The sequence below is a fragment of the Callorhinus ursinus genome, unplaced genomic scaffold (genome assembly GCF_003265705.2).
Source record: "Callorhinus ursinus isolate GAN/ISIS: 27379988/994484 unplaced genomic scaffold, GSC_fseal_2.0 scaffold5, whole genome shotgun sequence".
Classification (NCBI taxonomy): Eukaryota; Metazoa; Chordata; class Mammalia; order Carnivora; family Otariidae; genus Callorhinus; species Callorhinus ursinus.
Window position 1 is genome coordinate 35,472,752 of NW_027397067.1, and position 21,627 is coordinate 35,494,378.

Genomic DNA, 21,627 nt, shown 5'->3' on the forward strand with positions numbered 1-21,627 from the left:
ACCAACTGAGCCACCCAGGTAGCTCTATTCTTAACATCTTGAGGACCCTCCATACTGTTTTCCAGAGTCGTTGCACCAATTTGTATTCTCACCAACAGTGTAAGGAGGTTCCCTTTTCTCCACATCCTTGCCAACACCTACTGTTTCCTGTGTTGTTAATTTTAGCTATTTTGACAGGTGTGAGGTGGTATCTCATAGTAGTTTTGATTTGTATTTCCCTGATAATGTGATATTGAGCATCTTTTCATCTGTTAGCTGAAAATTTAATTTATAGAAAATTTTGCACCTATCTATAGATGTTCATAAAGGAAATTTATTATAACATATTTTTAACTAGCAAAACTTGGAACCATTTAAAAGCTTAACTTTAGAAAAATAATTACATTCCCCTAAATTATAGTACCTCTACACCATGGAGTCTTAAAAATAGTGTTTATCTACACATAAAGAAGTGGAAAGTTCAATAGAAAATATTGACAAGCATAAAAGAAGAAATAATTTAAAAGGGAAATCACACCACAGAACAATATAAATGACATGATGCATTTATTTTAAAGTATGTGTGTTAAGTTGATGAAACAATCTTAACATATAGCAAGATAGAATTCAATGAAAATATTGCGGTAAACAAATAAGGCATTTTATGTTGATAATAGAAATGAGAGAAAGAAGTGTGACTTTTAGGAACATGTACACACCAAACAGTCTCAAACTATATAAAGAAACAACTGATAGGCTTATAGGAAGAAACAAGTATAATAAGCATTGTAGTTAATTATTTATATACAGTCCTTTCAGGAAATGATAGAGCAAATAAATTAAAATTGGGGACAACTAGAAACTGAACATTACAAATAAAGAATTCAAGCCATTAGATATATGTAGAACTCCATATCCAAGAGCAACTTTCCCCCTCCATATTAAGACATAAGCAATATTTACAAAAATACATTGCGTATAGTGTTCACATAGTGTCAAGAGCAAAACTAAACCTTAGAATTGATTTTAAAAGGACAGCAAAGGACAGTCCTAAGTGTTTGGAAAGTTACATATTATTGTCCTCCACTGATTAAAAGCTATTAAGAAAAACTTTCAACCGTATAGCAAAATCACTTTACTTCAAAATATATGAAATGTAGTTGAAGCTGTAGGTAAAAAAATTGTGTGGTGTTGAATACATCAGAAATCAAGAAAAAAGAAAATGAATGATCTAGGCATTTGAAACCAGAGGTTTGGAAAAAGAAAGCAAGACTAAATAAATAAAATTTTAAAAAATAATAAAATAAGTGTGCAGAGATCAATGAACTATGAAACAATAACTGCACAGAAATAGTAGTTATTTGTGATATGAAATGCTGTTTAGAAAAAATTACTTACAAAAAAATAAACCCTGTTACAAGCAAATGAAATATAATAAAGACACAATAAAGATTTAAGGATAATAAAGTGTTATAAACAAGTTCATTCTAATGATTTAAAAAATCAGATGGAAAAAATACACTTCTATAAAATATAAAATATCAAAAGAAAGAGAAGCATGAATTAGAAAACTTGAAAAGGCCAAAAGTCATTTTAAAATGGGATTTTTTAATAAGATAACATACAATCAGCTGGTCTAATTCTCCCAAACTTATAAGAAAAATTTCTATCTTATACAAGTCCTTCCAGAAATCATCTTTGTATTATTTACTATTTCCTGTATAATCATTTTATGTTCTGTACCTCCAGAGTTTGAGGTATTTGGAAGTCTATACCTATAGTTTTGAATTTATGCTGACTCTTGCTATTTAGTGATATTTAGTTAAAGCCCAGATATGTGGAAATATCTGGAAAACTTGAGGATCAAAATTTAGTATAATAATAGCAAATTCATATGTAGCATTTTCTTCCTGGTAGACACAGCTAAATGTATGTTGTATATTTATTAAAGTAATCCTTAAGCGTGAGAGGAATCAAATCTAATATTATGAAGCAGTGCCCCAAATTCAAATGAAATGACAAAACCAAATGTGTAATTCTGAAAACACCAAGCTCATTAAAGCCTAAGTAACAAAAGCAGCAGTATTAACCAAAGCACAGTATAACTGGTGCTTGAACATTAATCCTTTTAAAAGATCATAAAAAGACAGGACATATGTGAGGAAAGAATATGGAATTCCATGAAATATCATATACACACACTTCCCCTATACATGTACATGTGTATGTATATATATTCAAACCTCTATATATGTCTATATAGAACCTATCTGTCATCTATCATCTAACTATCTATCATCTAGCTATCTATCTACCTATCATCTATCTACTTACTAAGAAAGAATAGAAAAGTATAGAGAATTCGAAGTTGGAGCTGGTGAGAGTTTAAATTGGTTCAGCCACTATGGAAAACAGTATGAGGGCTCCTCAAAAAATTAAAACCTCAAAAAAACAACTATTATATGATGCAGCAATTCCATTTCTGGGTATTTACCCAAAGGAAATGAAAACACTAATTCTAAAAGATACATGCATCCCTGTGTTCACTGGAGCATTATTTACAATGGCCAAGATATGGAAACAACTCAAATGTCCATTGATAGACAAAGAAGATATGTTTTATATATATATAAAATGGAATTATTACCTAGCAATTAAAAAAGAATGCAGTGTTGTCATTTGCACCAACATGAGTGGAACTTAAGGATGTTATACTAAGCAAACTTAGAGGACAGAAATACTGTATGATTTTGTTTATATGTGGAATTGAAAGAATGAAAGAACAAACAAAACAAAACTCATAGATACAGAGAATAGATTGGTGGTTTCCAGAGGAGAGAGGGGTTTGGGAATGGGCTATTTGGGTGAAGGGGACCAGAAAGCACAAACTTCCAGTTATGAAATAAATAAGTCATGGGGATTAAATGTAAAGTATGGTGACTATTGTCAATAATGTATTATAAATTTGAAAGTTGCTAAGGGAGTAATACTTAAAAGTTCTCATCACAAGGAAAATGATTTGTAACTTTATGTGTTGATAGATAGTAACTAAAGTTATTGTGGCGATCATTTTGCAAGGTATGCAAATGTTGAATCATTACTTTGTATACCTGAAACTAATATAATGTTGTATGCCCCTTATACTTCAAGAAAAAAATAGCAGTCCATATTACTATTCTATATCATTCTTTTTCCAGTAGCCTAGTTTTACAAGGAAAACTGGTATCCCTTCAGTTAATGCATATCTTGCTTGAAGTTGTATCAGTCTTATAGATCCTCAGATACACTTCTGCTCCAAAACTGTTTTGGCCTGTGAGGCAAATGGGATGGGGTTTATCTTAATTAACAAGATGTCCTTTAACCATCTTTCTAATCACTAGTTTCCATTTAAACTGTCCCAGGCCTGATACTAATAGCCAGTAAGGAATTATACTTCTTATCATGACTCTGATCTGAAAATTGGAATAAAATAGTTTTATTGCACTTGTGACTACTTTCTAGCATATAATAAACAATGGAAATAAAAAGAACAATGCCTAATATTTAGTTTCTGTAAATCCTTCTGATATTTACCTTAAGATAAAATCAAGTTTGTTCTTTTCATAATGGTCTAATGATTTCCAGTTTTAAAATATATGTCTGAATTTTTTATGAGGAGCTTCAAAACCTAGTTTTTTTCCATTTTAAAAGAAAATTGATTTTATTAACATTCTTGAATACAAAATCTTGAAAATTAGGATATTAAGAGGCTTTAAATTTGTCATCAGATTAAAAATATATTAATCAGATTAGTGATAAAAAGTTTTAAATTTAGTTTGTAAACACAAAGGCATTTTCACTACATTCTTTTTCTAGTAGATCTTTGATTTTTGCCCTTCCTGTCATCCATTTCTTCCTTTACATTTTCCTAAAATTCAAATAGTATTTTTTTAACATTTATGACAAATGGAACTTGTATCTGACTTTCATTTTAGTTAAGATAATTTACTCCAGTAATTCTCAAACTTATATTTAAAGAGGGGAGCTTTTGGGCACCTGGGTGGTTCAGTGGTTAAGCATCTGCCTTCGGCTCAGGTCATGATCTCAGGGTCCTGGGATCGAGCCCTGCATTGGGCTCTGTGCTCCGTGGGGAGCCTGCTTCTCCCTCTCCCACTCCCCCTGTTTGTGTTCCTTCTCTAGCTGTGGCTCTTTCTGTCAAATAAATTAAAAAAAAAATCTTTAAAGAGGGGAGCTTTTTTGGTCAGTCATTATAAATAATACAAATCTATAATTTTACATGTATACATATATATTCTCAGAATTTTCCAAATATTCTGGAAATGTATGCAATAAAAATATTAACAATGGTTATCTTTACGTATATATGTATTTTATGAGTATATATATTATACATGAATCATATTTTATATATTTATACATATGTATGTATATGTATATAAGATACATGTATTTATGTATTCTTGTGTATTTTCTCATTTTTTATGAGCAAAATAATTGTAATAACAGAAGCAATATAGGTATTTAAAGTAATACTTAAAATAATACTCTGCTGGACTTTGGTATTAGCATGTTTACTTACAGAGATTTTGGTTTTGTTTACTCTTTTCTTTGAAGTGGTGATTATAGGTTGAATCTCTCTTTGTGTTTCTTCCTTTCCACTCCCTTCTCAATGTATATTGTTTTGGGCTTAAGGGTGGGGAGACCTATCAACTGTGACAGTATAACCAACAAAACTCTGGTCAAAAGGGGTCAAAAGACACTATTAGGGTCTTCCTTTATTTTTATTCATATTTGCAAGAACCAGTTTCATCAGGATGCTTATATAGGAGAAATGCAAGCCACAGTTCTAGGGCTGATGTATGCTACTACATCTCAGTGCAGAAAGTTCTTTCTCCATTTAAACCCTTGTTTTCTGTCCATCACTAAGAGTTGATAGGCTATCTTAAATGACCTAAGACTTTACAGGTGCACTATATGTCTCTGAATATTTTCTACCTCTTTCTTCTCCCCTCTTTTAAGATTTAATTCTGTGCCTCTGGAATCCTAGTAAAATTCCAAACTTGTTAATCTACATTTTCTTATGCGGTAGTGTATCCACTCATATGGATGGATCTCATGTTGGGTGGAGGAATAGCAGTCCTAAGCAATCATAAACATATGTCCTCCATTCTCTCCAGAGGGGATTCTCGCAAAACCTATTTTTTAAATACAAATCAACTTTAATTCCTTAACATCAATGAATATGACCTTTAAATAATAATAAAATTTAATCTATATAGTTCATGACTAAATCTTTCATTTAATATTGTGTTATAATCCTTCGGATTTGTCTATGTTGTCATTTTCTATGCAACCCAAGAGGAATGAGTATAGAGATGACAATATTAATCATGACATCACTGATGTAAGTTCTTTGTAATGGGAAGCAGAATCAGAGGCCAAATAGGTAAAACTGGGAAACACAATGGGGGGAGGGGGTGTTAAGTCTTTACAGGTAATTCGTATGACTCTTTTTCTAGTCAAAATATGGTGACTAACATAACATAATAAAATTAAATTAAATTAAAAAAATAAAACCCAAATTTCAAAATAAAACATTTAAAAAAGTAATATTTACAATTTCTTACTTAAGTGATGATACACATTTTTTGTAATGTTATTAAATTCAAACTACTTGATGAAAATGGTTTTTCTATATTGTCTTCATTAAGATAAAAATTTGCTATGATTATTATAAAGACCATAAACAATTACTCAAGTAGCAAATATCCCCTCTATGGAATGAGACTGCCTCATAGATTTTGCAGCAGTGGTTCAGCTTTTTCATTGTTGCCTTGCCTTCAACACGAAGAGAAATTTCTATGGTCTTTATCCTTTTGATATTAGGTATGCTTCTCTATGATCTATATAGGGCTTGACTTTCAAGAAAAAATTTACAGTAGTGCAGCTCTGAACATTTAAAATAATGGTCTTCTTTAGTGTCTATTTAAGTGCATCCTTTTCTTACAACAATTACCAAGAGGCTCTATGCCTCCCTTTATATCCTATTGATTGGCTAAAAAAAGTAAAACGGTTATATGATAGTCTCTATTATCATATAACATTTTCACTACTATCATATAACCTTTTGATAGAAAGATACTCTTTGCTTTTCGGAGTATGATCTATGAGAAAATTTCTTCTTGTCTATACAATTTACACATAATTTTACAGACATACTTTACTTTGATGTCTTAAGATAAATTTATAATATCAGTGTTTGGCTGTAACAAATACAATATAAGACAGTAGAAGTGTTACCATAAATTTTTATTTAAGCAAAATAAATGATTGGTGATAGAATAACCTTTTAATGTTTTAATTATAAACTTCGAGCTCTGAATATTATATAAGGAAAGGGAGATAGCATATTCTTATAAACATGTCAGCAAAATAATTGAAATGTCACTTGATTTATCTTAAAGTATTTTCTATTGTATGTTGGTGTTCATTTTTTTGCTTATGGTAAATTATATTTACCAATTGCCACCTTGTTCTTTTTTAACCCTAATTTTTAAAGAGCTATGCTATTCTCTAGCTTATTTTTCAATAACATCAATATTTTTTCTCATGTTGATATATACTCTTCTACACTATGAAATAAATGCTTTTGAATAATTAAAAATTTTTTTAATTGTCTACTTTACAAAATCACAGGAAAGATACACATACATCTTTATATTTATATTATCATTTTTGTGTTTGGGTTTTTAGGAAAAAATATTGATATGTTTTAGAATGAACAAAGCTAAAATTCAATTTGAAATAGTAATTTTAATTTATGTAAATCCAATTTATTTTATTATTTAAATTATATTATGTTGATAATTTAATGTTATATAGATCAGATGTTTTTTATTTACATTGCTTTTTAATCCATTGATAGTTATAAAGGTATTATCCAGTTCACCTTCAAGTATATCTTGGCCTTAGGGTGGCTTTACAAATTTGAGAAAATAATAATGACAATAATATGATTTGTTATGTAATATTATGTGTCAAACCTTATGATAAGCACTTTATATACAATTAATTACCATGTGTCAAGTATAGAACAATGACCCCCAATTTTGCCATTTTAAAGTTGAAAAACTTGAAGCTCAGAGAAGTTCTATAATCTATCTGAGGTCACTTACAAAGTGGCAGAGTAGAGTTTTAAACCAGGCCAGTATGGCTTCAAAGTCCTTGCTTTAACCACGGCTGTATTTAGTAGAGTGCCAGGCCTGGCTCAAGTCACAGCCCCCAGAAAGTCAAAAGCTAAATATTCAGGGATTTTGTGAGCTGGTTGTTAAGACACTAGCAATTTGAAATTAGCCATGGCAGGAATATTTATACCATAAAAGTCAGCAAATGCTACAAATTGGGCCTTGCCCCACACTTTCGTGTCCTCCGCCTGACAGTTTACTAGCATACCATTGCCTTTACAGCCAAAGTCTTGTCAACATTTACCTATATTTTAGGTTACAAATATAAATAACAGATGCAAATTTTTTATCATTTGCTGAGTACTACACATAAACTGCCAGCCATTAAAAAATTTGCCATTAATAGTTCCTGAATTAAATATGTCATCTTTTATTGTGATATCTAAAATAATTTTTTGTGAGAAGAATGTGTAAAATGATGAATTATCTTTTTTATTTTCAGTGATAGTGGAAAGTGGAAAGATAATTTCTTTTGTGGCTTATATTAATTCTGGATATTGTGATATTTATAGAAATATTGTAGGACTTACAAAACTACAATCAAAAAAAGTGGTAAGTTTTAAACTTATGTATTCTCTTTAATCATAATTGAATCTAGCCTAATTATTGAACATTTATTTGTCTCCTTTTGTGAAATTTCTGTTCAATTTTTTGACTATTTTTTGTTATTTCTTTTCCTTTTACTGAGTTGTAAGATACAGGAATGTAGAATACATTGTATTTTGAATTGTGAGACATAGGAATGACCAATAAGCACATTAGAGTTGCTTAATATCTTTATTCCTCAGAGAAATGTAAATTAAAACCACAACAAGGTACCACTTTAAGAATACCAGATTGGTTAAAATGCACTTTACATTTGACCCAGAAATTCCACTTTATTTACTCAAGAGAAATAAAAATATACATTACAAAAAGACTCACATGAATCCTCATAAGCCAAAAACTATAAGTAATCCAAACGTCCGTTGACAGTTAGATGGATGGAAGCCTTGTGATATATTCTTACAATGGGATGCCATACTTCAATAAAGAGAAGTAATGCATACAAGAATACGGATGAATCTCAAAGCATTAGGCTGGGCAAAAACATCAAACCCAGTCTATTTGATTCCAGTTTTATGAGGTTCTAGAACAGGTAAAACACTAATTCAGTGATAGAAAAGTTAGAACTAATCCTTTTTTTGATTGGTCATGCAGTCTTCAATGGCATTTAATATAATATGTAAACTCAGTTGAATTCTGCTACACAAATTATATTTAGTGTGAAGATCTGCCATTTATATAAGTGGCAATTCTTCAAGTTAGATACTGGCTTTTGACCCCAGGATATTTAGTAAAGTCTTCCACCTCTTCCAAGTTCATGTCATCACCTACTTGGAGAGCTACACTTTTTTTTAATCATACTGCTCATCAACTCATCCCCATTTTGATGCTGTTGAGATCTCTGTGAAAAGATAATTTGGAATTTCGACTTTTTCTCCACAATCATGCACACTGAAAACCTGGTAAGCCCTTTTCCACTGTTTCTAATTTGGACCTAAATTGCTAGTTCCCTGAGTCAAACTCACTTTCCATGTTTCTGTATTATTTAAACAAGGTCTTGGTGGAATTCCATCTGTGGCCATTAATTCCATCAATTCTGATCATAGCCCTTTGTGCTTATTTTCTCATTCTCTGTTAGTGCAACAAATGTGCCTTGCAACTGGGGCTGAGGTAATAAATGATAGCTCAGAAAACATACAAAGTTAAGCTATATTTACAAAATGCTATCCTTGGACCTTGAAAAATGGAATGAACTCAATGTTTCCTAAACGTTGGTGGATTAAAAATTTAATTTGCAGGTCACTAAATGACAGTACTTTTAATTACCTTAGAAATGTTGAAATTGTCTATCAATTTACTATTGTTCTAATATAATTTAAATACGTGTGTACATAACTGTTTTCTCTGACTTGAATACAATTGCAATTTATTTTAAATACCATACACCAAAATGATTTCTGAACAGTGAATTTCTTATAATAATAGTATTTATCCATTGAATGAAAGTGGTTTCACTGAACATCAATTATCTGTATCTCTTACAGAAAAAAATTCAAAAACTTGTTTATATGGGTAGACTTAAGGAGAAGGAGTCCTTTGGTGAAATTAGCGTTCTTCTTCAAGTTCCTTTCACATGCACAATAGTTACTGGAAAAGAGGTTGAGATGGCAATCATTGAAGATAAGGACCTATTTGGTAAATACATACATGTCTTTTATACCATTTTATTTGATGAGTTTTTGACAAATGTAGATATATTTCATAGAAAGAGAAGGACACTCAACTAAGTGTAGGTGTATATATATGTTATTTACAGAAACAATGTATCTATAGATAGTCCCCTTTAACACTCCATATTCTGTCTGATTTAATTGTGCTATTTTTAGAATGTATTAATATTTCAAAACACTGATTTGAAATTAATAAAATCTCTAATTCCCAAGTTACCATTAATAGCATCATTCCTTCCTTTTATGGAGTATCTCTTGATTTTTCATATATACAATTATTGCTTCTATGTTTCTGGTTCAGGTCAAGAGTGTGCTATCTTCCAATGTACAATCTAGATCAAGTGTATATGAAGAATCGTGGCTTGTAGCATTTAAGCTTTTACTTGAAATTCTAGCATTCTAGTATTATTAAAAGAATAGTCATGCAGCCACCCGTGTTTGGTCCTCCAAACATTATACTCAAATAGGAAATGCAATTGAGTATGAAGGATAAATGAATAGGGTTTAATAAATGATGACATAACAAGACATTAAAGAAAATATAGTTTTTTGTATAATAAAACTAAGAATATCAAACATTAGATAAAGGATAAAAGAGGAAAAACTCAGAGAAATGAACATGGGTGAGAAATTTGCTTTAAATAAACTAAATTACAAACATTCCCAGGCTGCCTGGGTGGCTCAGTTGGTTAAGCGTCTGCCTTTGGCTCAGGTCATGATCCCAGGGTCCTGGGATTGAGCCCCTTGTCAGGCTCCCTGCTCAGCAGGGGAGTCTGCTTATCCCTCTCCCTCTCCCTCCTCCCCTGCTTGTGTGCTCTCGCTCTCTCTCACTCATTCTCTCAAACAAATAAACAAAAGCTTAAAAAAAAGAAGCATTCCCATGATTATGCCTGTATGATTGACTGAATCCCCTTATCCTGAATTGCAAGTTTTTTTTTATGTTTTTTAAAGAATATGTACTCTACCTGCTTAACTGTGATTTTGCTTAACTTCAAGCTCATACATCCATTTTTTAAAAGTTATAAATTTGAAATAGCATTGATTAATTTTCTTTGTTTCTGTGACATTCAAATACAAACCCCCCTAAAGGTAAATATCACTTAAAAATAAATACCAACTACCAATTAAAATTATAATATTCTCACTTGATATAGGCTAGGTTTTTCTTTTCCTGTACTAATTATGTTAACTGGTGCAAGGCAAATACACTGTGGACTTTTTTATGTAAATCAACATTTCACACATGAAAGTACTTCTTTCAAGCATGTATTAGAATCTTCTTTGCCGTCTGGCAACCTAAAATTAAAATAGATGGCTTAGTGTAAGATTTAGTTGTGTTTTATATGTGTGCTATCCATACTTAAAATTTCTTTCTATGTTTTGCTCATTTGAGACTGATGTTTTAAAGCTACTGACACATTGTGTGCCTAATTAAACATTTCCTAAACAGAAATGTTCTTAAGGATTTATTTTGCTTGTTTTGCCACAACTTTTAAGAAAATAAAATATTTTACAGTTGACCCTTGAAAAACATGGGTTTTAACTGTGTGGGTCCACTTATACAGGATTTTTTCAATAAATACATTACAGTACTGAAAATGTGTTTTCTCTTCCTTATGATTTTCTTAATAACATTTTCTTTCCTGTAGCTTACTTTATTGTAAGAATACAGTATATAATATATATAACATACAAAATATATGTTAATCGACTGCTAGCCATTAGTAGTTTAGTTTTGGGAAGTCAGAAGTTATACATGGATTTTTGACTGCTTAGGGATTGGTGCCCCCTCCTCCTGCTGTACAAGGGTCAACTGTATTTGATTTCAGAGTCTTTTTTTTAAGACTTGACTTATTTGAGAGAGAGAGAGTGAGTGTGCTCAAGTGGGGGGGGGGCAGAGGGAGAGAGAGAGAGAGAATCAGACTCCTTGCTGAGTGCGGAGCTCAACACGGGCTCAATCTCAGGACCCTGAGAGAGTGACCTGAGCTGAATTCAAGAGTCCATCACTCAACCGAGTGAGCCACCCAGGTGCCCCTAATTTCAGAGTCTTTTTTATTTCTACATTCTAATTATTTTATATTTTATTCCAAAGAAGTAAATATATATATTGAAAGCTAAATAATTTTAATGAGAAATGTAATGGTTAATTTTGCTGAATCATCTTCACACATGAACAATGTTCTTTATTTTTGCATTTTCATATTACTTCATTTTGTTTCCATCTATTCCACTCTTTATTATCTGAAATATGAATCCATCTCTATAAAATGGCGTAGGGAAGGACTTAAGAGAAAATAAAATGTGCCTTAAAAAATATCAAGTTGATGACAAATTGGAAGCGTTAAAGTGGAATAATTAACTTGAGCAAAACCCAGGATGTATCATCTTGCAATCAGGATAATATTGTTATTAGCTGGTGTATTAAATTGGTGTTAGGAATAATTGTTTATATGTGAGGTGGTCCATTAAGAAATAACAAAAACTAATAAAACCAATGTGCTTCAACAGAATTCTTAGCCACATGTGGATTACATTGCCTACACTTTCTAATTTATCAAAAATTGTTAAATATGCTATTTCTTTTTAGAATTGTAAAATGTATTACTGGAGAACTAAATTAAAGTTCATGTCTTTTCTTAAGTATACAAGTCACACTCTATTTGTTCCCATATAAATCATGTTAAAAGGCCAGTATCACTTAAATGATCCAGTTTATCAACAATATTTAGTAAATACATAAAGGGAACAATGAATTCACTATGCCTATCTATACTTTGGGATAGGTAGAACAGAATTAGGAAACATAAGAGATTGCATAAATGTTAAATACTTTATCTGGAGAATTATATATACAACTGTCTATATACAATCATAAAGGAAGCTGTGCAATAATTAGTTTTGAAGTATTTAAAAATACTTGAAGAGTGATTTTTTGTTCATTTAGGTTGTTAACTTTTGGAAAGTTGCAAATAACTTTTGCAATCTATATACATGCTTTTCAGACATTACCTTGAACATCTAAATAAAAATGAGAGTACTGATATGAGGAATTCTTAATCTCAGGAACAAACTGAGGGTTGCTGGAGTGGTCGGGGGTGGGAGGGATGGGGTGGCTGGGTGATGGACATTGGGGAAGATGTGTGCTACGGTGAGCGCTGTGAATTGTGTAAGACTGTTGAATCACAGATCTGTACTTCTGAAACAAATAATGCAACATATTTTAAGAAAAAAGAAAAAGAAGAAGATAGCAGGAGAGGAAGAATGAAGGGGAGTAAGTCAGAGGGGGAGACGAACCAGGAGAGATGATGGACTCTGAAAAACAAACTGAGGTTTCTGGAGGGGAGGAGGGTGGGGGGATGGGTTAGCCTGGTGATGGGTATTGAGGAGGGCAGATTCTGCATGGAGCACTGGGTGTTATGAACAAACAATGAATCATGGAACACTGCACCAAAACAAATTATGTAATATATGGTGATTAACATAACAATAAAAAAATTTAAAAAAAATGAGAGTAGTAGAATTATTATTAAATTTAAGCAAATATAAATATATTCTTTTTTATATAATGCCATTGGGAATATAGTTTACCAGACTATTATTTTTAATAATAAGGTAATGTATTTTTGTCCAGATTCAGAACTTATACCTCAAGTCATTTAGATTAAAATTATGAATACCAACTATTTTAATTTTACTGGTATCTGAAATTCTCATCCTACCATTAAAACAAGTGTACCACTTTTGTAATGATAAAGGATTACTTTTCATGTTAAAAAATGAATTACCACTCTTTTTAATTATATCTCAATTCAACCACCCATGACTGAAAAAATAAGGGATAGCTATTGATTTAAATTGTCTTTCTTTGCGAAAGGAAAATTTCAATTCCAAGGTGACATTGCTACAAACTATCTGAAAGTTTGTTTGTATTTAAACAGAAAGAATATCCAAAGACTTTTATCTCTGATAATGAGTCTCTTAATCAAAAGCCTAGGAAACTAGATTTTTTACTATAGATAGGTCTTTTAGACATTTTAGAAGCAATGAATACATTCTTATCCAGAAGATCTGCTTCCCAGTACATCAGTATTTCTCCTTCTTGCTGAGACAGGTTATAACCAGGGGTCTCCTTGGTAACAGTGTTAATCAGAAGAGCCTAAATTTTTGAACAATTTGCCAGAGTAAATATGCTTCCCTTTCCTTTGTTTTTTGGTTTTGCTTTATGATAAAATTTTGTTATAAAAATACATTTCCAAGTAAAAAATAAGGTATGACACTTAAAAGTATTTTTTCTCTTATGAATCTTTTTTTGATCCTTACTAATAATGTTAAAAGAAAAAATGCTAATTAATTTGAGTAAAATTTTTCTTTTAATTTGGGTTTTTATGAACATAGTTTTGAGTGAAAAAATTATATTTCATATAACTGTTTCTCAGTATATTATTTTATTCCATTAGGTATTTTGTAAATACATTGAAGAACTGTTTTGTTAATGATAAAACCAGCCAAATATTTTGAACATCTTGCAGACATTTAAAGTAGTTCTTAGGGATGCATGGGTGGCTCAGTCCGTTAAGCATCTGCCTTTGGTTCAGATCATGTTCCCTGGGTCCTGGGATCAAGTTCCTCATTGGGTTCCTTGCTCAGCAGGGAACCTGCTTCTCTCTCTGCCTGCCACTCCCCTTGCTTGTTCTCTCTCTCTTTCTCTGACAAATAAATAAATAAATAAAATATTTTACAAAATAAAATAAAAGTAGTTCTTACTTGAGGAAATTATCTTATGAAATATCACAAAAGTTCATGAAACAATAATGTATCTTATTTTGATTGATGGAGTTCCAATTTCCTCAGTCCTCAAAGCCATCTATTGGAATTTGGAGGAGTCTAATAGGTAACATTCCTTTTACTTGCCTGAATTCTAAAGCAAATGAGAACAGGACAAAAGAATAGAGTAGAAGGGAGATCAAAATAGCACCTTTATTGTTGATAGAAACTGGAGAATGTGGTTTATATCTGCAGACTAGAGTCCTAATCCTGAATCCCAAAATTCACCTGGATTACCTACAGAGACATTGGCAGTGCTAGCCTACCAAATGTCTGTTCACACAGGAGATAGGGTAGGGCTTCCCAGGAAAAATTACAGAGAAGCAGGAAGAAACATCCTTCTTGGTAGACAAGCTGGATCCCAAGGGGAGGTGGAAAGGAAATGTTAGAACTCAGTATCTCAATCTTTGTTCCAGGCTAGGAATGATTGACATGGCAGAAAGAGGCTGTGAATGTTAAATTTTTCACTCTCCCGCTCCTGAAGAAATCAGCAATAATGTATTTTCTCTAATACTCTGTAGGAATCTCCACATCCACTGGGCCATTGTTTTGGCCACTAGAACCCACCGTTTCATTGCATTCTACTGTAGACATGTACACTCCTGGAGTTTAGCAAAGTTGTAGTACTACCAAATCCTATCAAGTCTCCCTCCTAAATACCCCTTAAATTTCTTTCTTCATCTTTATATCCAATGCCATATCTTAGTTCATAATTTAATCATCTTTTACTTAGATTTCCAGGAGCCACTTAATTAGTCTCCCTGTCTCTGTCTTTATCACTTCTAATCCATTATTCATACAGTCCCTAATTAAACTTACTACAGTGCAAATCTGTTAGTTTCCCCCCTACTTCAAGCCTTTTATTGACTCCCCTCATCTATAGCAGGCCTTCTTACTGTCTTCATCAGGGAACACATAAAAATTGTAATATTTTAAAGAAATTCAGGGTAAATAGAGTAAGAAGCTTTCCTTTCGATCTAAGTTATGATCTATCAGACTCTCGGCATCTCAATCCCTTTTAGCTGCACCAGGACTGAGGAGATCGGTATCTCTGTACACCTTAACTCTTTTGTTAAACACTAATTGAAAAGCTCTGAGTTCTATAGAAAAGTTGAAATTTCTTAAGAGGGCTTAAGATCCATTGCAATTTGGGATTTGCCAAACTACTTACCTCTTCATTCTCATTGCTTAACTGCCCAGGAATATCAAACTAAGTATAATTTCCAAAAATATTGTTTTATGCTTCTAAGCCCTTTGTCTATTCTATTGCATTTCTCTGGAATGGATTTTCTCTCCTTAACCAGTTGGAAAACCATTATTTTTTTCAGCTGGAAAACCATTATTTATACTTCTAAATGCCAAATATTAGAATTTACCTGTTCCCAGGAAAGGTCCTTATAAACCTTCCTCTTTCTACACATACTACAGTATTTTATTTTATGTCTACACATCTTTTCTTAATAAACTTTGAACTCAAAAGACAACCTTCACAATAAATGCTCAGTAAGTGACAGGACATTACAGAGTCCTCCTTTGTAAAGTTGTACTGATGACTTTAGATCATGTTGATCCTTTGACACATTGGCAGTCATTTAAAATACATAATGAATGCTTTACTGAATATCATTCTTTCATTGTTTTTCCATATTCCTTTTTAGAACTGGAATTACACAATTTCCAGTTCAATCACTGTTTATTTCTTATCCTACTAATTGGATTATAAATTTCTTTAGGTCAAGGAATATGCCATTGTTAATTTTTATATCCCATAGCACCTAGATTCTTTCTGAATAGTCAATACTTTTTAATATTTTTTCACAAGCCCATTAATTTCCAAATACCTTCATAAAATCTGGTTTAGTTTTCTGGTTAAGGGTTACTATTGACAGTATCCTCAAGATGGATTTTTTGGAAGATCGTGTTATGGAAAAAAGAACCTATAATTTAATAAACATTGATGACCCTGAAAATCAAAGAACAACAGTTCTTTGTTACATGATACTTTTTTTGTCCACAAATAAATGGTCTACTTCATTCTCAATACTCTTATGTACCAATAATCTATCCCATTATTAAAATTCCCAAACTTTTATTCAGAAAACTTTTTTTAAAGTTTTTATTTTATTTATTTTTATTATTTATTTTTTTAAAAGATTTTATTTATTTACTTGACAGAGAGACAGCAAGAGAGGGAACACAAGCAGGGGGAGTGGGAGAGGAAGAAGCAGGCTTCCCACTGAGCAGGGAGCATGATGTGGGGCTCGATCCCAGGACCCTGGGATCATGACCTGAGCCGAAGGTAGACACTTAACGACTGAGCCACCCAGGTGCCCCAAAGATTTTTTTAATTCCAGTTAGGTAACATACAGTGTAATATTGGTTTCAGGTGTACAATATAGTGATTCAACACTTCCACGCAACACCTGCTGTTTACTACAGCCAGTGCACTCTTTAATCTCCATCATTTATTTCACCTATCTCCCCTCACCTCCATTCTAGTAACCCATCAGTTTGTTCTCTATAGTTAAGAGTCTATTTTTTGGTTTCTCTCTCTCTTTTTTTTCCCTTTGCTTGTTTGTTTTGTTTCTTTTTTTTTAATTTCTTATTGTTATGTTAATCACCATATATTACATCATTAGTTTTTGATGCAGTGTTCCATGATTCATTGTTTGTTCATAACACCCAGTGCTCCATGCAGAACGTGCCCTCCTCAATACCCATCACCAGGCTAACCCATCCCCCCACCCCCCTACCCTCTAGAACCCTCAGTTTGTTTTTCAGAGTCCATCATCTCTCATGGTTCGTCTCCCCCTCTGACATACTCCCCTTTTCTTCCTCTCCTGTTATCTTCTTTTTCTTTTTTCTTAAAATATGTTGCATTATTTGTTTCAGAAGTACAGATCTGTGATTCAACAGTCTTGCACAATTCACAGCGCTCACCGTAGCACATACCCTCCCCAATGTCTATCACCCAGCCACCCCATCCCTCCCACCCCCAACCACTCCAGTAACACTCAGTTTGTTTCCTGAGATTAAGAATTCCTCATATCAGTGAGGTCATGTGATACATGTCTTTCTCTGATTGACTTATTTCACTCAGCATAACACCCTCCAGTTCCATCCACGTCGTTGCAAATGGCAAGATCTCATTTGTTTGGTTTCTTAAATTCCACATAAGAGTGAACATACAGCAAAATTCTTAATGATTTAAGTTCAATCAATTCACATATGGTACTTTTTTTAGATTTCCAGAGCAAGTTTTCTTTGTGAGTGAGATGGTATGCTTCCTTTTTATAAACAGTGTAATCTATGATATTTTTCTTAAATTCCCAGAAAGAACAATGTCAGCTTTGCCTTTAATTGTGGTAACTTCCCTTATCTAGACAAACTCACATTAGTATTTCTTCCTTTCTCTCCATGTTTTCCATTTCTGCTACTTTAATCAGTTTTTAGTTATGATTATATATTTATCTTATGTCAGATTCTTTTTTAGTAGATATGTTATAAATTTAAAAAAAATAAATAACTATTAAGGTATGTGATATAGAACTAGATGGATTTAATCTTTTAATAATAAAGAAAAGAGTTTACTTATTCTTTTAATTAATGGGTTTAAATATTGGCCAGTATTTTTTTCTCAAGAAAAAAGCAAGTGTTATTGGAAATTAGACTTTTCTAAAGATGATGATTCTACTGACTCAGAATTATGGAAGTATCAGCTCAGTAGGTTTAGGTGAAGCCACCAGCCACATAGGTGATACTGAAATAGATAGTTGACCCTAACTACATGTAACAAAATTTGAAATGCAGTCAGGTAGAATTTTGGTTTTAAGGAATCATCACAAGCAGAGTTAATGATGCATCTCTTGCTTTCCTGGACATGAAGCATTTTGATAACAATGATTAGTTCAATTTTAGTCCTTAACCTTCATAGGTTTTGATTCTTCAATTTTGTAAGTATATGAAACCTTAATCGTGAATTTATTTTCAGCAAGGAATCTGAATGACAAGTCATGCAAAATTATCGTTAATGTATTATATTTACTTAGAAAATGTTTTGTATACTTCAAATTTGTAATTGCTTGTAAATAAAATTATTATAAATTTTTGGCTAATAGGAAATTACCAGGCCATGCAGAGTGCCTTGCTGGTTTAGCAGACAATACAATATTAATCAGATATGAAGTTCAACCCAAAGATTGATGAAAACCCAGTATTTCTTTTTTTTCTTTTAAGATTTTATTTATTTGAGGGAAAGGGAGAGGCAGCGTGCCTGCATGGGAGAGAGAGAGGAAGCACCAGTGTGGGGAGCAGCAGAGGGAGAGGGAAAAGCAGGCTCCCCACTGAGCAAGGGAGCCTGATGTGGAGCTCCATCCCAGGACCCTGGGATCATGACCTGAGCCCAACGAAGACACTTAACCAACTGAGCCTCCTAGGTGCCTGGAAAAACCAATATTTCTTAAACTTATTTTTAGAATTATTTCATATAAAACTTCAGGTCAAGTTTCTCTGTAAACCTTAAGACTCAATATATTTAGAGACTCCAAATCTATGTATACACCTATGTAATTGTACACACTTACATTGTATTTCTTGATAAGTTTTAATATTTATATTGCAAAAGCTTGCTTAATTGTTAGAATCTGCAATAGTTCACATCTGATTAATTCAATGTTACAGCTTCTGCCACTTCCAACCACACTTTCATAGTATAGTATTTTTTATCTTTTGATTATTTATATTATTTGGCTAAACTAATCACCTAAAACACACTGTTCCCTTATAAAACAATTCATGAAAAAGAAAATCAGACTGTAAGAAATACTGTATCCCATCAATATGTACATGGAGGTTATATCTAATATGTAATATACCCACTGAAATATAATAATTAAAGTGAATATTTACTCTGTACTTCATCACAATTTGTATTGTGCCAGTGTTTTTCTAAAGTATTTCTGATAATGCATCTTGGCTGAAGGCTAAATATTAACTACCACTCAATTTTCTAGGAAAACACAATTGAATAAAATGTGTCACATAAGTAACTCAGTAAAATCATTTCTATTGACAGAGTTATACAATAATAAAAATACTACATTTTAAAATTTGATTCCTTGAACCAAGAATTTTTTTAGAACCAAGACTTTAATAAAGATAATTTTAGTAAAAGAAATTATCATTGAGGAAATTTGTCCCCATTGCTGATATTTACTTCTTTTACCATGTTCTCTGACTGGCATATCTTTATTGCAGATATTGACTAGAGGTTCAGCAATCCCCCCTTTCTCTTCCTGAGCACAAAGGAAGGTTAAGTTCCCCAGCCTCTCTTGCAGGGAGGTTGGAGCCATGCAACTGGCTCTGGTTAATAGAATAAAAGGAAATTATTATAGCCTGGCCATGAAAGATATGATCTTCCATGATCTCACTCACTGTCTGGAAGTGAAGTGCTCTAAGATAGCAGAATCACATGATGGTGGGAATGTAAACCCTGGGATCCTTTTCTTGGATGGAACTTCCCAGAAGAATAGCTCAGCCAGGAACATCTGTTTTATACTTTGTAAAAGTGTCAAGTAAACATTTGTTGAATTAAGCAACCATGATTTTGGTTTGTTTGTTATAGTAACTAGCAAGTGCTACCTTGAGTCATACAACTGGCAAAAATGCAAAATTTTCAGGGGAGTTCTTAGAAAAGTAAAAATTTCCAATTAGGATATTAAATGAATATGCTTTTCACGATTATTCTTTTATTCTTAACATTTAGAAATCTTCTGCTCAAAAAGAGTTTCAAGACACATTTAGGAATAAGAATATAAATGTGCATAAAGAAGTTATATGCTAATTTTCAGAAAAAGTTTTCTTTTTTAATTACTTTTGGACAGTACATAATATCATATAGGCAAGAGATGGCAAAAACACAAATTCAGCTCTTTTAAAAAATTAATGTACTTTAAAAATCCCCTGATAAAATCTTTTAAAAAATATCTTATGGGACACCTGGGTGGCTCAGTTGGTTAAGGGTCTGCCTTCAGCTTGGGTCATGATCTCTGGGTCCTGGGATTGAGCCCCACATTGGGCTTCCTGCTCAGTGAGGAGTCTGCTTCTCTCTCTCTCTCTCTCTCTCACTCTGCCCCTCCCCACCTCTCATTTTTTTCTCTCTCTCAAATAAATAAATAAAATCTTAAAAAATATATCTTGTAGTATAGTTATATATTTCCAGAATATAACCAAAGCTATAGAGTATACTGTGTGGTGCCAGTTAACAAAGAGAGAAGTAAGTAGAATTTAGTACATTTTGAAGAGAAAGCAAAAAGTTAGACAAATTGTTAATCAAAATTAGCCTCAATAAACTATGTCAGATAAACCTCCACCAAGATTTAATAGAAAATTACCCAGAAGTATTTGCAGACAAGGTTATCAGTAAATCTACTGAGGGAGTTTATAATGACTATCTTTTCCAAAGGCATAGAATTCATTATAAGTAAGTCTTTATATTCAGTGTAGGTATTATACAGATTTTTCCCTTATAATATTATATGATAGGAACTGAATTAAGGCTATTAGATTGAAATCTTGGCTTAGAAATGATTCCAAATTCTCAAAAAAAAAAAAAAACGAAATGCATTATATCATGCAAGACAAAATTTTTATCCTTTATTTTTAAATGCCTTTTCTCATATAAAATCCCACAAAATTGCTTATAGTTACCATTTATTAGAAGTTAAATCTGATTTAAAATTTTCAAGGTCTATTCCACAGCAGTACTGGATTTCTTCCTTAATACTTTCTGATCTGCTTGTAGGGAATGCATTCACGATCCTATGTCTATTTTCAGGTCTGGATCTACTTGGATCTCTAGTGATAAGAGATACATAGATCATTTGGAGGAGGAATTCCACTTTCTGTGTAAATATTTAATAGTTCACTATTTTATGATATATATTGGCTGCTGAGAGTTTCCTGTGTTGTGTGTTGTGCTACACTATTGTGCTAGATCTTTCCAATAGGCTTATTCAGTCTTTAAAAGACTGGTGTTGGTATTTTATTGGAGGTAGGAAAATGAGAAAGATACTAAAAAATAACAGAATGTCTAAAGATAAATTAACAAATGTTCATACAAATGACCTTTATAAGGATTAGAACTAAGGTACTTTGGGAATGGGGACTTTTACCTGGGACTTGAAAGCAGATTAGGTCAGAAAATGAATGGGGTGAAGGCATGTACTCAGTTGGTGAATTAGAGAAGTTGTACATAGGAATCAAGAATGTGTAATTGGAGAATAGGAGTTAGGACTCCTGAGAAG

The 21,627-nt window shown here is 32.3% G+C and overlaps 1 protein-coding gene across 4 annotated transcripts in view; it reads left to right on the plus strand.

Moving 5' to 3' along the window:
* CNBD1 (cyclic nucleotide binding domain containing 1) overlaps positions 1–21,627 on the plus strand; it is a 451,411-nt gene that overhangs the window by 335,668 nt on the left and 94,116 nt on the right. For all 4 annotated transcript variants that reach the window (XM_073892725.1, XM_073892727.1, XM_073892726.1 and 1 more), the window contains 2 exons: positions 7,666–7,775; positions 9,314–9,464. In XM_073892725.1, coding sequence (XP_073748826.1) covers positions 7,666–7,775; positions 9,314–9,464 — 261 coding nt within the window. The remainder of the gene's footprint in view (positions 1–7,665; positions 7,776–9,313; positions 9,465–21,627) is intronic.